The sequence below is a fragment of the Propithecus coquereli genome, unplaced genomic scaffold (assembly GCF_000956105.1).
Source record: "Propithecus coquereli isolate 6110/MARCELLA unplaced genomic scaffold, Pcoq_1.0 Scaffold80, whole genome shotgun sequence".
In the NCBI taxonomy this organism is placed as follows: Eukaryota; Metazoa; Chordata; class Mammalia; order Primates; family Indriidae; genus Propithecus; species Propithecus coquereli.
In genome coordinates this window covers 1,305,746-1,319,651 of record NW_012154174.1, presented here as the reverse complement: position 1 = coordinate 1,319,651, position 13,906 = coordinate 1,305,746, and the positions used below count along the sequence as shown (strand labels likewise).

The window sequence follows — 13,906 nt, the reverse complement described above, 5'->3', positions numbered from 1 at the left end:
CTCGAACAATTTTCTTCAGTCCAGGAGCCCACACTGGGCAATCAAGGTGGTCTGATATAATGGAGATTTTTCCTGTCAATCAGGAGATAAGGAATCAATTTCAGTGCTGCTATTGATTTCTCTTGGTGGCTCTGAAAAATTAGGAAAATACTGACCATTTTAGGTTCAGAAAGAATTAGTGAAATGCCTATTTTTGAACTATAGGCTCTAGGAACAAAGCTTAATTTGATGGTGATATTTTTTTTAATAGTGATATTTTTATAAAAAATAATTTTAGAAGTAAAAAGCTTTCTATCTAGAACACAGGAAAATAAGTGGGGGTTTTTTGGTATTGTTTTAAAAAATGAAGAATGCTATAGTTCAAAAATTGAATAAGTATTTATTGTTCCAGAAGGTACATTGCTTTTTATACATATTTCATAAATGATACAGGATTTTACACATGTTCAATATTTTGCTATTAGTTTAAAGGATTTTTCTCTATATCCTCCCTCCCTTGCCTCCCACACACCCCGAGAGGATTTGCTCATTGCACTGTGCTGTTTCTTCTTAAAAACCCTGTGCACAAACAGGATAAATGGTTTAAAAATAATTCACACAACTTAACAAAAATAAATGAGGGAAGGGGCTGACTGACTGGGGGTGGGTGGGGGAAGGAAGTGGGCGGAGGGCTGGGAAGTGGAGACATGCATCCTTTCATTCCGTCATGCCAGTGAAAAGGGTGGTGGCAGGAGCAGCAGCAGCGATCCTGGCTGGACTTCAACCTCTGCAAGGCACCTGGAGTCTGGGTTTTTCATTTAAAGTTTTTCTTTCGATACACAATGATCCCAAAGGAGGAAGAAAAAGAGAAAGAAACCCCTTGCCACAATGAGGATGGATGAATCAATCATGTGAAAGAAAAAAGCTGATCAGTGGTGTGGCAAACCCCATCATCCTTTCCTTTCCATTCTACCCCACAGTAGTTAAAAACAGGATATTAGACACAGATTCCTTTGACTCTTCAAGTGTAGATGTCATCTGGAAATATGGTAGAAAACATTTTGATAGAATATAAGATTAATTCTTCTTTCTCTCAATTTAAGATAAGAAAAAATAGGGTGAAGAAGGTAAGCGGAAGGAAGCCATAGAAATGTGTTCCTGTATAAAGATAAATTGCACCCTTGGAGATCCACACACTTGATCTACAACACTGAAGTTGTGGAGGTGGGAGGGCTCACAAACAGTGTGGAAGTGTGTGTCCTTCGAGATGAACAAAGCCTCCAGACAAGGCAGTGCCATCTGGCTGGCCTGGATGCTGTCACACACGCAGATTAACAATAATAAAATTATTCTGGTTCTGAAATGGCTACACAGCTGTGATTTTTAGCCAATTTGTAAACTTCACATCTTCCTGATTTGGTAATACAGCTGAACACTCCCCCTCTGACTTGAGTTGTGGAAGGAGAGGGGATTATCAATGGGATAGGTATATAAAGGAGGGGAATGTTTCCTCCTCTGAAAGACTACTTAGTCAAAACAAAACAAAACAATAAAACCTCATGCAGTGTTGTCAATGATTTCTAGATACTGATTCAGAGCACTGGGATATATAGACATTTAAGAAGGTATTAAGGGATAATACAAAGTGTCAATTATTAAACAGTCATAAGTTAGTTCCAATTAAAATTAGTGTAGCAGGTATAGGTAGGTAGTCAGTAAAGGGCTACAGGAGGGAGAGATTCTTGGTGACTTTGCAGAGACTGGGTCCAATTTAAAATAAATGCTAATGATACGGGTTCAGACTGTTTGCCACCCACATATCATGAGGATTTGCTTTTCTGGTATATTTATTTACTCCTATGTCAAAAATAAGAAAGGATAAATAAAAAAAATTAGAGCTGAGTAGGGTGCTGGTGTGTTACTGTTTTGCTGACCCTGCAAAGAAGATGCAAGAAACAAACACCCCCAGCATCATTTTTTCTTTATGAATCTCTCAACTATATAATTGCATCATTTCACCCAGAAACTGTGAGATGCTTGATTAAGACAATATTCACTAAGCCCTTTGAGCTTATATTCCACAATGCCTGATCCTTAGATTTTAACATTCCTTTCTTCCCCAAGATCCTTTTTGTTTTTGTTTTAGAATTAAAGGTAAAAACCCTCTACCCCCACATGGCTCCCAGCTTCCACCTGTAATGCTTTAATTAAAAAGGCAAACAGGTGTTCTTTTTGCCAGGATTCAGAGGCTCTTTGCAGATCAATCCTTTTCACCAATTTGTCGGAGAGGCAGATGTACTTGTAATGGATCTCTCAGTCTCTTAAGGTCCATTTCTGCCTAAAATAGAAATAAAAGGTGAGAAAAACTGGCTAGCGAGGCTTTCGATATTACTGGGTACTGTGAAAAAGAAACTGTCTTTCCTCCATTACTATGAGCCAGAGGATCTAATTCCAGCACTTTGGGAGGCTGAGGTGGGAGGGTTGTTTGAGGCTAGAAGTTCCAGACCAGCCCGGGCAGCATAGCAAGACCCCATCTCTACAAAAAAATAGAAAAATTAGCCAGGTGTGGTGGTGCATGCCTGTAGTCTCAACTACTTGAGGGGCTGAGGCAGGAGGACTGCTTGAGCCTAGGAGTTTGAGGCTGGCTGCAGTAGGCTATGATTATGCCATTGCACTACTATAGCCTGGGCAACAGAGCAGGACCTTGTCTCTTAAAAACAAAAAACAAAAGAAAAGCAAGTCTAGGGTAAGACTAAAGTATCTGTATTTTTAATAGCTCCAGAGATGATTCTGATACATTCCCTCCAACTGAAAACCACCACACATAGCAACAAAAGACACAGTCCACTTAGGCTAAGACAGGAAGGTGGACTAAGCCTATTGAAAGTACAACCCCATCACCAGGAAGAGACAGAAAAGGCAGAAATGGTCCAGAGAAGACCAACTAAATATTAAAAAGAATGGAAGAGCTTCTAGAAAATGTTAAAAAAAAATCTCTAAAGTCACAAAAGACTACAGGTAAAAGGAATGAGGATTTATTCACCAAAATCAAAGATATTACAGTGAGGGGGCACATCCAGAAATTTGAAAGAGGTAGGTTTTATAAAAAATAAAACATATCCATCTTTTAAAAAGCATCTTCTAGTTTAATAATCTCTGAACTGTACCTAGCAAAGATTTCTAGTAGTCCTCTCTCTTACCTGGATTTTACTTTTGCCCCACTGCTACCACACATTTAGGTGAAAAATTTTAGGTCAATGGTTGTAGAAAGATTAAAAAGAAGAAAGAAAAGTAAAAATAGATAACTGTAAAGAAGTAAAATGAAAACAAAGTAAAAGTACGTCTAAAAATTTCAATGTGCTAGTGTTAATAGCATTGATAGGACTCACCATCTTCTCATTTGCTTATATTATAAAACTTTCTAGAGAAGTATCCATAGCTAAAATAGTCATTTTGGTCATCTGAGGAATAATTTATACAGGAGGAAAGGGGTTGGATCATTCTTTTAATTTACCCACTTGAAGTACTATGGTTATGGATAAGAATAATACCATATAAGATGGGGCTGGGATTTATTTTAATTTTTGTAAAATTTACCTGAGCAATTGCATCCTTGAGTTGATTGTATTTCTCTAGGTCAAAACGTGACTTTTTGGCTCCTTTATGGAAAAATAATAAGTATTGTCTGTCTCTGGCTTCTGGATAAACATATTCCTACAAAAGTAAAGAGAAATTGAATTATTAGTCCTTAGTGTACTATCTTCATAAAATAGGCATTTACTAACTGCTGAATAGATTCCGCACACATACTGATATGTGTGCCGACATGTACTGTGTTAAATATTTAATTACTTCTTAAACATTTTTTATCGTGAAATACATAGAAGAGTACACACAAAAAATGTACATCACAATGAATCATCACAAAGGAACACACTAATCATCACCAGATTGAAAAAAAAGAACACTGACAACAACCCAGAAGCTCCCCTCCCTCCCCTTCCCAATTACTAATCCCTCTTTCCCCCAAAAGTAATCACTATCTTGACTTTTACGTTGTTTTCTTGCTTTCTTTATAACTTTCCTCCTTAAGCACATATCCCTAAGCTCTACAGTTTAGTTTTCCCTGTTTTTTGAATTTTATAAAAATGAAGTCATATAGTATATATTGCATGTGGCTACTTTTGCTCAATGATGTTTGTGAGAGTCATCTTGTGTGCAGCTGTAGTCCATTCCCTTCCATTGCTATGTTATACTGCATGACTATATCACAATCTATCCATTCTACTATTGATAGACTTTTGGGTTGTTTCCAGCTTTTGGTTATTATGAATAATGCTGCCAAGAACATTTCTAGATTTATCTCTTCTGTTGGGTATAAACTTAGGAGTGAACTAGATCATAGGGTATGCATGTGCTCAAATTTCAGAAGTAATGTTAACATGTTTCCAAAATAGTTGTACCAATTATACTCCTATCGGCAGGATGTGAGAGTTATTATCATGCCACATCCTTGCTGTTACTTGCTATTGCCAGTTTAAAAAATGTTAGTCATTCTGGTAAATGTGAAGCAGTACTATCTCATTTTTTAAAAACAGATTTACTGAGATATATTTCACACATCATACGATTCACCCATTTAAAGTATAATTTTCAGTGGTTTGAGGTATATTCACACACTTGAGCAACCATTACTACAATTTTAGAACATTTTCATCACCCGAAAAAGAAACCCCATACTGTTAAACAGTCAATTCCCATTTCCCCCAAAATCCCTAGTTCTAGAAAATCTACTTTCTATCTCTCTGGATTTGTCTATTCTGGACATTTCATATAAGTGGAATCATACAACATGTGGCCTTTTGTGTCTGGCTTCTTTTATTTAGCAAAAGGTTTTCAAGGTTCATCCATTTGTAGCATATATCAGCATTTCATTTCTTTATATCGCCAAATAATATTCCACTGAATGGACACACCACATTTTATTTATCCATTCCACAGTTGATAGCATTTGGGTTATTTCCACCTTTTGGTAATTATGAATAATAAACCTGTATACAAGTTTTCATTTGGATATACGTTTTCATTTCTGTTAGAGATATATAACATTTTCCTGATCACTCATGAGGCTGAGGCCTTTTCATTGCATATATTATTGGCCATTTGCATATCCTCTTTTAGAAGTGTCTATTCAAATCTCTTGAATAGACCATTTTTTTCTATTGGATTATCTGTCATTTTCTTACTGATTTGTAGGATTTGTTTATACATTCTGGATACAGATCCTTTGTTGGATATATTTACTGCAAATATCTCCTTCCAGCCTATTCACCCTCTTCATGGTGCCCCTCTAATAAACAGAAGTTAATTTTAATGTAGTTTAATTTATCTTTTTTCTTTTTGAGACAGGGTCTCACTATATTGCCCAAGCTGGCCTCGAACTCCTGGGCTCAAGCGATGCGCCTGCCTTAACCTCCACCTCCCAAGTAGCTGGGACTACAGGTATGCACCACTGTGCCTGGCTTAATTTATCATTCTTATACCTTATGGTTAGCACTTTTCATTCTCTGTAAGAAGTCATTCTCTATTCCACAGTCATTAAGATATTCTCTTATATTATCTTCCAGGAGCTTCATTATGTTATCTTTCATATTTAGATCTATAATCCATCTAGAATTAATTTTTGTTTATAGTGTAAAAATGGGGTTGTTTCTTTTCTTTTTTAAACAGGGTCTCATTCTGTTGCCCAGACTGGAGTGCAGTGGCATGATCATAGTTCACTGCAGCCTTGAACACCTGGGCTTAAGTGATCCTCCTCCCTTAGCCTCCCAAAGCTAGGCCTACAGGTGCATGCCACCATGCCTGGCTAAGTTTTAAAAATTTTTTTGTAGAGATGAGGTCTTGCTACATTGCCCAGGCTGGTATCAAACTCCTAGGCTTATGCAATCTTCCCATCTTCCAAAGTGCTAGGATTATAGGCATGAGCTACTGCGCCTAGCCCATGTTTCATTTTTTAATAGAGACAGTCAATTGTTCTACTACCATTTATTTAAAAAGACTCTCCTTTCTTTGCAGTGCCATCTCTTTATAATCGAAAGTTTATTTACACTGGGTCTGTTTCTATACTCTTCTATTGGTCTGTCTTTGTACCACTGTCATATTTATTAAAGTGTAGTCTTCATATCTGATAGAGCAAATCCTCTTACCTAGTCTGTCTTCAAGGGTTTACTAGCTTTTCTTAGTCCTTTACATTTCTGAACAAATTTTAGAAGCAGCTTATTCAATCTCTTCCCCAATCCCCAAATCTGTTGGAATTTTAGACTGAATCTAATAGATCAGATTGGGTACAACTGATATTTTTTTGCATAGAGGTCTCATACATCTTTTACATAATTTAGTTTTAGGTATTTTAAAAAGTAATTTCAAGTTGTATCTTTTAAAAATTTTTTTTTCCAACAGTTTCTTGCTTGCATATAGATATGCAATTGGTTTACATACATTGACCTTGTATGCAGTAATCTTATGAAACTCACTAATCAATCATATGTACATTTCTCCTGTATTTTTTATGTACAAAATCTACAGATGTCAGTTTTATTTCTTTCCAGTCTTTACATCTTTATCTTTTTCTTGCCTTCTGCACTAGTGAGGGCCTCCTGTTCAAAGGTGAATAGAAAAGGTACTTTTACCTTATTCCCACACAATGAAGGGACATTAGAACACTAAGTCTTTTACCTACCCCAGACTTAGATGTCATTATCATTGCATTTTAATTCTCTATGTATTTTAAATTCCGTAAGAGTTTATTATAATTGCTTTATATATCTAATATTTAGACCCACTCACAGATTTACCACTTTCATTGCTCTTCATTTCTTCCTGCTTTTCTGACTTTCCAACTATGATTATCTTTCCTCTGCCCAAAGAATACCTTTTAGTAGTTCCCTTAGTACAGATCTGATGGTGACAAATTCTCTTTTTGTCTGAAAATGTCTTTATTTCACCTTTAATTAATTAATTAATTAAGTTTTTCTGAGACAGAGTCTCACTCTGTTGCCCGGGCTAGAGTGCTGCGATGTCAGCCTAGCTCACAGCAACCTCAAATTCCTGGGCTCAAGCGATCCTCCTGCCTCAGCCTCCTGAGAAGCTGGGACTATATGCGTGTGCCACCACGCCCAGCTAATTTTTTCTATTTTTAGTTGTCTGGCTAATTTCTTTCTATTTTTAGTAGAGACAGGGTCTCACTCTTACTGAGGCTGGTCTCACCGAGGATTGCTGACCTCAAGCGATCCTCCCGCCTTGGCCTCCAAGAGGGCTAGGATTACAGATGTGAGCCACCACACCCGGCATATTTCACCTTTATTTTAGAAAGATATTTTTTGCTAAGTATAGAATTCTAGGTTAAGTTATTTTCTCTTAACACATTGAGGTTACCATTCCATTGTTTTCTGGCTTTCATTGATGCTGTTGAGAAGTCAACAATGACTCTTTTGAAGGGAAGTTTTGTCCCCCTCTTTGGTTGCTTTTAAGATTTTTCCCTTTGGTTTTGGCTTTTGAAGTTTTACTATTGATGTGTCTACATGTAGATTTCTTTTTTTTTTTTTTTAATATTCATCGGTATTTGTTGGGATTCTTAAACCTATAAATTGATATCTTTCCTCATTTTAGCATTAACTCTTTAAATATTATTTCTTCTCATCCTCTTTCTATTCTCCTTCTGAGGCTCCAATAAAATTAAATCTATAATAGCCTTTTTCACTGTATCTACTGTGTCTCTTACCCTTTCCTGTATTTTATCTTTTTGTCTTACCTATCTCATTTTGAATAGTTTCTAGTGACTCATTCCAGGTCATTATTTCTCTCTTTAGTTATGTCTGATCTGCTGTTAAACCCATTCATTGTATTTCATTTCTAGAATTTTCATTTGGTTCTTAAAAAAAAAATCAAGTTATCTGCCAATATTCTCGACCTTGCCTTTTATCTCCCTGATTATAGTTAAGTATAATTATTTTAAAGGCTATGTCTGATAATGCCAATATCTGGAGCCCCTGTGTCTGCTTCTCATGTCTAGTGTTTCTGTAGGTATTTCCTGTGTATCTGTTTATTTTTTTTATTGTATGCCTAATTTCATATTTATAAAATTATTTGTAGAAATAATTTAAGGTTTAGGATAATGTTTTCTCCTCCCACGGATAATTTGTTTGCTTCTGTCTAGAACCTCAGCATCAGCACTCTGGGATTACCAGTATCCTAGGATTACCTCAATCTAATTTATGGGATTGAGATGAATGAAAAAGGAGTTACAGTCACTGAAAGAGCCCACAACAGTTTCCTCCTTATTCTACAATGGTAACCTTTAAAGGTTCCAAACCAAAGCAAGAGTGTTTCACCTACTTTAGTGATCCCTGAACGTCAATCTCCATGGCTTTGGTCCTTTCTAGATTAGCAAGTATGGCTCAGCTTCTGGGCCTCTCAGCCATACCCTCCTTAATCAGCATAAATCCCCAGAGGAAACAGCATACCTAAATGCTAGGCTCGTTTTCCTTGGATTCCTCTTCTTTTGATCCTTGCCTGTTCATTTTTTGCTATTTTGTTATCTCTCTAGTGTCTTTAGGCAGATGTATATTATGTTTCGTCTAATAATTCTAACTTTTCCTAATGGGAGGAGTGGTCTATTTGCCTAGTAGGCCATAATTAGAAACAGAAGTAAATATTTAATTATTGATGATGACAGATATTGGGTGAATGATACATAAAGGGTCTGTGGAAGCTTTTTAAAATGGATAAAATTGAGGTCTGAATCATTAACATTGACTAAAGGGATACTGTTGGAATAAGAAGTTGAGGGAAAGCCCCCTACATTCATGTAAATTGCTCTTACTAGGCTATTTACCTATGTTTGCTTAGGAGGTAAATGTATACTATTTAAATTTATTCGAATCTATTCTCCTATTTTTGGGCAACAAGCATTTATTAAGCAACTATGTGCTACACTCTATTCCAGAAATTTTGTGATTTGATACTAAGTGAGAAGAGATGCAGACAGCTTAGTTATGAAGGAAAGAGAGAGGGAGAGGTTGAAAACACAGGGAACACCAAAAATGAACTGGAATAAGACACTAGAAGGAGGGAATGGGAACATAGTGGAGGGACTAGCCCCGACTAGGAAAATGCCATCTCTTCTTTGAGCTTGAAGAAAATAATGTAAAAGTAGGTACAGATACAGTTAAATTCAGAGTTTAGGAATCAGAAAGCTGTTAACTTCAATTTTCTAGAAGAAGTAGGAGGCAAGGTTAAGGGTGGGATGCGGAGCTTGATGTGAAGTCTTAGAATAACTACTGTGGGGGTATGAAGAAGGAAATATAATTAGAAAGAAGCAGTGGCCCATTCCACACTATTATATGATTTTTCTCTAGCAATATTTAGTATTCTGGATATAGAATAAAGGGCTAGATTAATCCAAGATTAGGAGTTTATAGAGTACATATGGTAGAAAGACAAAGGGTCAAAGTATAATAGTAAGAAGAGAATGGCAATAAGGTCTAAATTGGATAGAAAAGGAAGCAATACAGGAGGAAGGTAAAAGTAAAAAGTTAAGAGAAAGATGTCAGTAGCCTCAAGGTCTTGATGAGGTCAAAGGAAAGAGTAAGTGAATAAAAGTGCTAGAAAGAAAGGTACAGAAACTGCAGCCAAAATTAACATACTGATTTATATTAGAAGTGGGACAGTTCTAGGAAAGAAAGCTCCAAATGGCCACTGAAGTGGTTTGCTGGAGTACAATATAAATCATGGGTGTTATAATTGAGAAGTTAGAGTATTAAAGGCTAGGTCAGTGACTGTCGACCTTTTTTTTATTATTGCCCCTCCAAATAGCCCTTTTCAGACAATTTCTTCCTGATTGTTCCTCCTCCTCAAGGATGGGTTAATAGCACAGACATACTATGTATATTTATGTACTGTAATATCTAAGGTGTTTTTTACGCTCTGAGAACCAATTTTCACCCCTGTGGAGCAACATCCCTTCTGCTGAAAGTTTGTGGGCTAGATTGTGGATGGCTGGTCCACATGAATGCTGACATAACTCTGACTGGCAATTCTTATCGTAAGGTTCCTTTCTACACAATAGAAATTTGTACTCAGGTTTCACTGAAATATTAGTCAGTAGAATTTAATATTCCATTTGATCCTATGATTTCAAGGAACTTGCCATCTTATAAAGATTCTTTGGAACTTAATCTACTATTGGGATACAATCTATTAATAGATTGCTAACAAATGTGGCATTTCATTGTAATGACAAGTTTAGAAGAGTTTAAATGCTGTTGAACAAGCATTTTGTTTCATGGGTTTTAATTATGGATACAATAGTTAGGTACAAGAATATTTAACATGAAAAGCTCTATTTATTAATATACTTTATTTGATCTGTGTTTTCCTATTTATAAGCAAATAGTGACTAGATTATTTACTCCTGCTATTTTGCAATTTGTCACTTGGGGGCAGCAAGAATGTGTTGGGAATCACAGAAGTAGAACATCTAACTAGTAGGACAGAGAGAGTATTAAAGATCTCACAACATAAGGAGAAGGAAAAAAGTAACACTATGTTCAAGTGTAATATTTGCATTAATCTGTAGTTCAAGAAAACATTTACAAAACAGATTTTGTAAGCAGTAATTATTTCTCCAACATGTTTCCATTTCTATTCTATTTCTAGATTAATTGTGGTTTTCAGAAGTAACTACTCATAAATGATGTCATCAGATGGCAACATGATAATTGAGTAGAAAGAAAACAGCCTACAGGGCCAGACAAATCTGTGTTCAATTCCTGGTCCTACAATTTACTAAATGTAATGCTTAGGCAGATTACTTACCCTCTCTGAGGCTCAGTTTCCTCATCTATAAAATGGGAGTATATATTTATAGGGCTGAGATTAAATATATGAATATACATATTTATGTCACTAGATGTAAAATACCTGACACATAATTAGGCTTAGGAAAAGATAGTTAATAGGAATGACCAAGCAAAAGACATGGGCATTTCATGTAAGTGGAAAGAATGCTTCACCTTTTTAGTAATCAAGGAAATGCAAAGTCCACAATGGTACTACCATTTTGTACCCAGCTGACTGGCAAGAGACACACCAAGGTTGGTCTCTAGGTCCAAGGTATAACTGGAAAAGTACCTGCAGTGGGCTGAAGGCATGGCTATCATTTATTTGATACGTTCAGTTCACTCAGAGCCTTCTATGTTACATGTGCCTTATATCAAAGGAAAATAAAAATTGAATAAAACTGAATGCCTAGCCTCAAAAGATATTATAGTCTGGGAGTGGGGAAAAGACATGGTATAATAATTATAATAAAAGGTAGTTTGGGATGAATGAAATGAGAGGCATAATTTATTACAGGAATTCAGAAGAGGGAGACAGCAAAGTCAGCTGGAGGGATTGGTCAAAGGTTCATGAAAGATAGCATTTAAGTAAACCATGAAATATGACAAGAGAGATCAACAGGGAGAACTTTCCCAGTTGAAGGAATGATGTGAAGTAAGGAACAAAGTAGTGGAAAACTCAGGACATTGGCGGGAATAGAGAATATAATTTGGCTTATTTAGAACACACAGTACATACACAGGAGAGTTGAGAGTTATTTGGAAAGGACAGGTAGCAAGCAGTTATGAATACCCAGGCTAAGGAGTTTGGACTTTAATCGGAGATTAAAAAAAGCCATTAAAGGTGTGTGTCAATGAGAGAGAGAGAGAAAGAGAGCGAGAACAAAGACAGACGCGCGCGCACACACACACACACACACACACACACACACACACCGAGAGAAAGAAATATCACAGATAGATGAAAGCCATGTCCAGAGCTGTGATTAGATGAGACTGATATAGCTGTTTACTTATGTTCACACAGTGACTAGTATGAGCCAGACATGGGAACAGACGCTGGGAACTCTGGGCAAGCAATCATAGGATATAAACAGTTTACTTTCTTCTCTACTAGACATGTTTGGGAGGCTAAGAAAGCTTAAATAACATTCTTGTGCTTTCATTTTCCCACATATAAATAGGCCTATGATCACCGATCTAACAACAGAAAGAAAATGTCTATGTTTAATAGCAACCATATGAAAATATGAGAAGCAACTCCCAGCTTTCTTCTGATATCTAAGAAAACAGAAAAAGTTTCTAACATATCTCAGGGATTTTAAATATTTATTATTCAAGGGAGTGCTAGGTTGGATCTGTGGTGGTATCACATATATAATAATTAGTGTTAAGTGATGATAAATCCTTTATACTTCCTAAAGAGACACTATGGAGTTCCAAGATACTTGAAATAGCATTGACAATAAAAATTAGTTCTAGATACTGATATTTGATAAATGAGCCTTGGTTGATAAAGAATAGACCCATACTACCCAAAGCAATCTACAGATTCAATGCAATCCCTATCAAGATATCGGTGACATTCTTCATAGAAATAGAAAAAATAATCCAAAAATTCATATGGAACCACGGAGGACCCCAAACAGCAAAGTAATCCTTAGCAAAATGAACAAAGCTGGAGACATTGCACTGACTGACTTCAAAATATGCTACAAAGCTATAGTAACCCAAATAGCATGTTACTAGCATAAAAACAGACACATAGATCAATGGAACAAACAGAGCACCCAGAAATGAATCCATGCATTTATAGCCAAATGAAGTTCAACAAAGCTGCCAAAAGCATACAAATTGGGTGAATGGACAGTCTCTTCAATAAATGGTGATGAGAAAAATGGATATCCATATGCAAAAGAATGAAACTAGACACCCTATCTCTCACCATATACAAAAATCAGCTCAAAAGGAATTAAAGACTTAAAGACCCAAAACTAAAACTACTGGAAGAAAATATAGGGGAAACAATTCAGGACACTGGTCTGGGAAAAGATTTTTTGGGTAATACCTCAAAAGCACAGGCAATAAAAGCAAAAATAGACAAATGAAATTATATCAAACTAAAAAGCTCCTGCACAGCAAAGGAAACAATCAGGAGAGTGAGGAGAGAACCTACAAAATGGGAGAAAATGTCTGCAAACTATTTATCCCACAAGGGATTAATACTCAGAATATATAAGGAACTCAAACAACAATAGCAATAAAACAAATAATTCAATTTAAAAACGGACAAATGAGCACAATTCACAATTGCAAAGATGTGGAAACAACCCAAGTGCCCAGCAATACGTGAGTGGATTAATAAAATGTGGTGTATGTATTCCATGGAATACTACTCAACTATGAAAAACAGTGGTGATCTAGCACCTCTTATATTATCCTGAATAGAGCTTGAGCCCATCTTGCAAAGTGAGGTATTACAAAAATAGAAAAACAAGCACCACATGTACTTACCATCAAGTTGGTACTAACAGATCAACACTAAGGTGCTCGCATAGTAGTAATATTCAGTGGACGCTGGTCAGGTGGGGGGGTGGGTAAACTCACAACTAATGGAGACAGAGCGCACTGTATGGGGGAAGGGCATGCTTCTAGCCCTGGCTTGGGCGAGGCAAAGGCATTACATGTAACCAAAATGTTTGTACCTCCATAATATTCTGAAATAAAAAAAATGCGCAAATGATCTGAATAGATATTTCTCAAAAGAAGACATACAAATGGTCAGGTATATGAAAAAGGTATATGAAAAAGGTATATGAAAAACAGGTATATGAAACAGTCCTCAACATCGCTAATCATCAGGGAAATGCAAATCAAAACCACAACGAGGCCTGGTGCGGTGGCTCATGCCTGTAATCCTAGCACTCTGGGAGGCCGAGGCGGGTAGATTGTTTGAGCTCAGGAGTTCGAAACCAGCCTGAGCAAGAGCGAGACCCTGTCTCTACCAAAAATAGAAAGAAATTAATCGG

At 36.4% G+C, this 13,906-nt stretch overlaps 1 protein-coding gene across 3 annotated transcripts in view; it reads right to left on the bottom strand.

Moving 5' to 3' along the window:
• Window positions 1-359: 359 nt before the first annotated feature.
• The window catches only part of MCU (mitochondrial calcium uniporter), a 199,538-nt gene continuing 185,991 nt past the window's right edge, over window positions 360-13,906 (bottom strand). For all 3 annotated transcript variants that reach the window (XR_001138267.1, XM_012663344.1, XM_012663345.1), the window contains 2 exons: window positions 3,577-3,693; window positions 360-2,317 (listed from right to left, as the gene is read on the bottom strand). Coding sequence is in view for 2 of the 3 variants with exons in the window: in XM_012663344.1 (XP_012518798.1) it covers window positions 2,240-2,317; window positions 3,577-3,693 (195 nt within the window). In the remaining variant the exon portion in view is untranslated. The remainder of the gene's footprint in view (window positions 2,318-3,576; window positions 3,694-13,906) is intronic.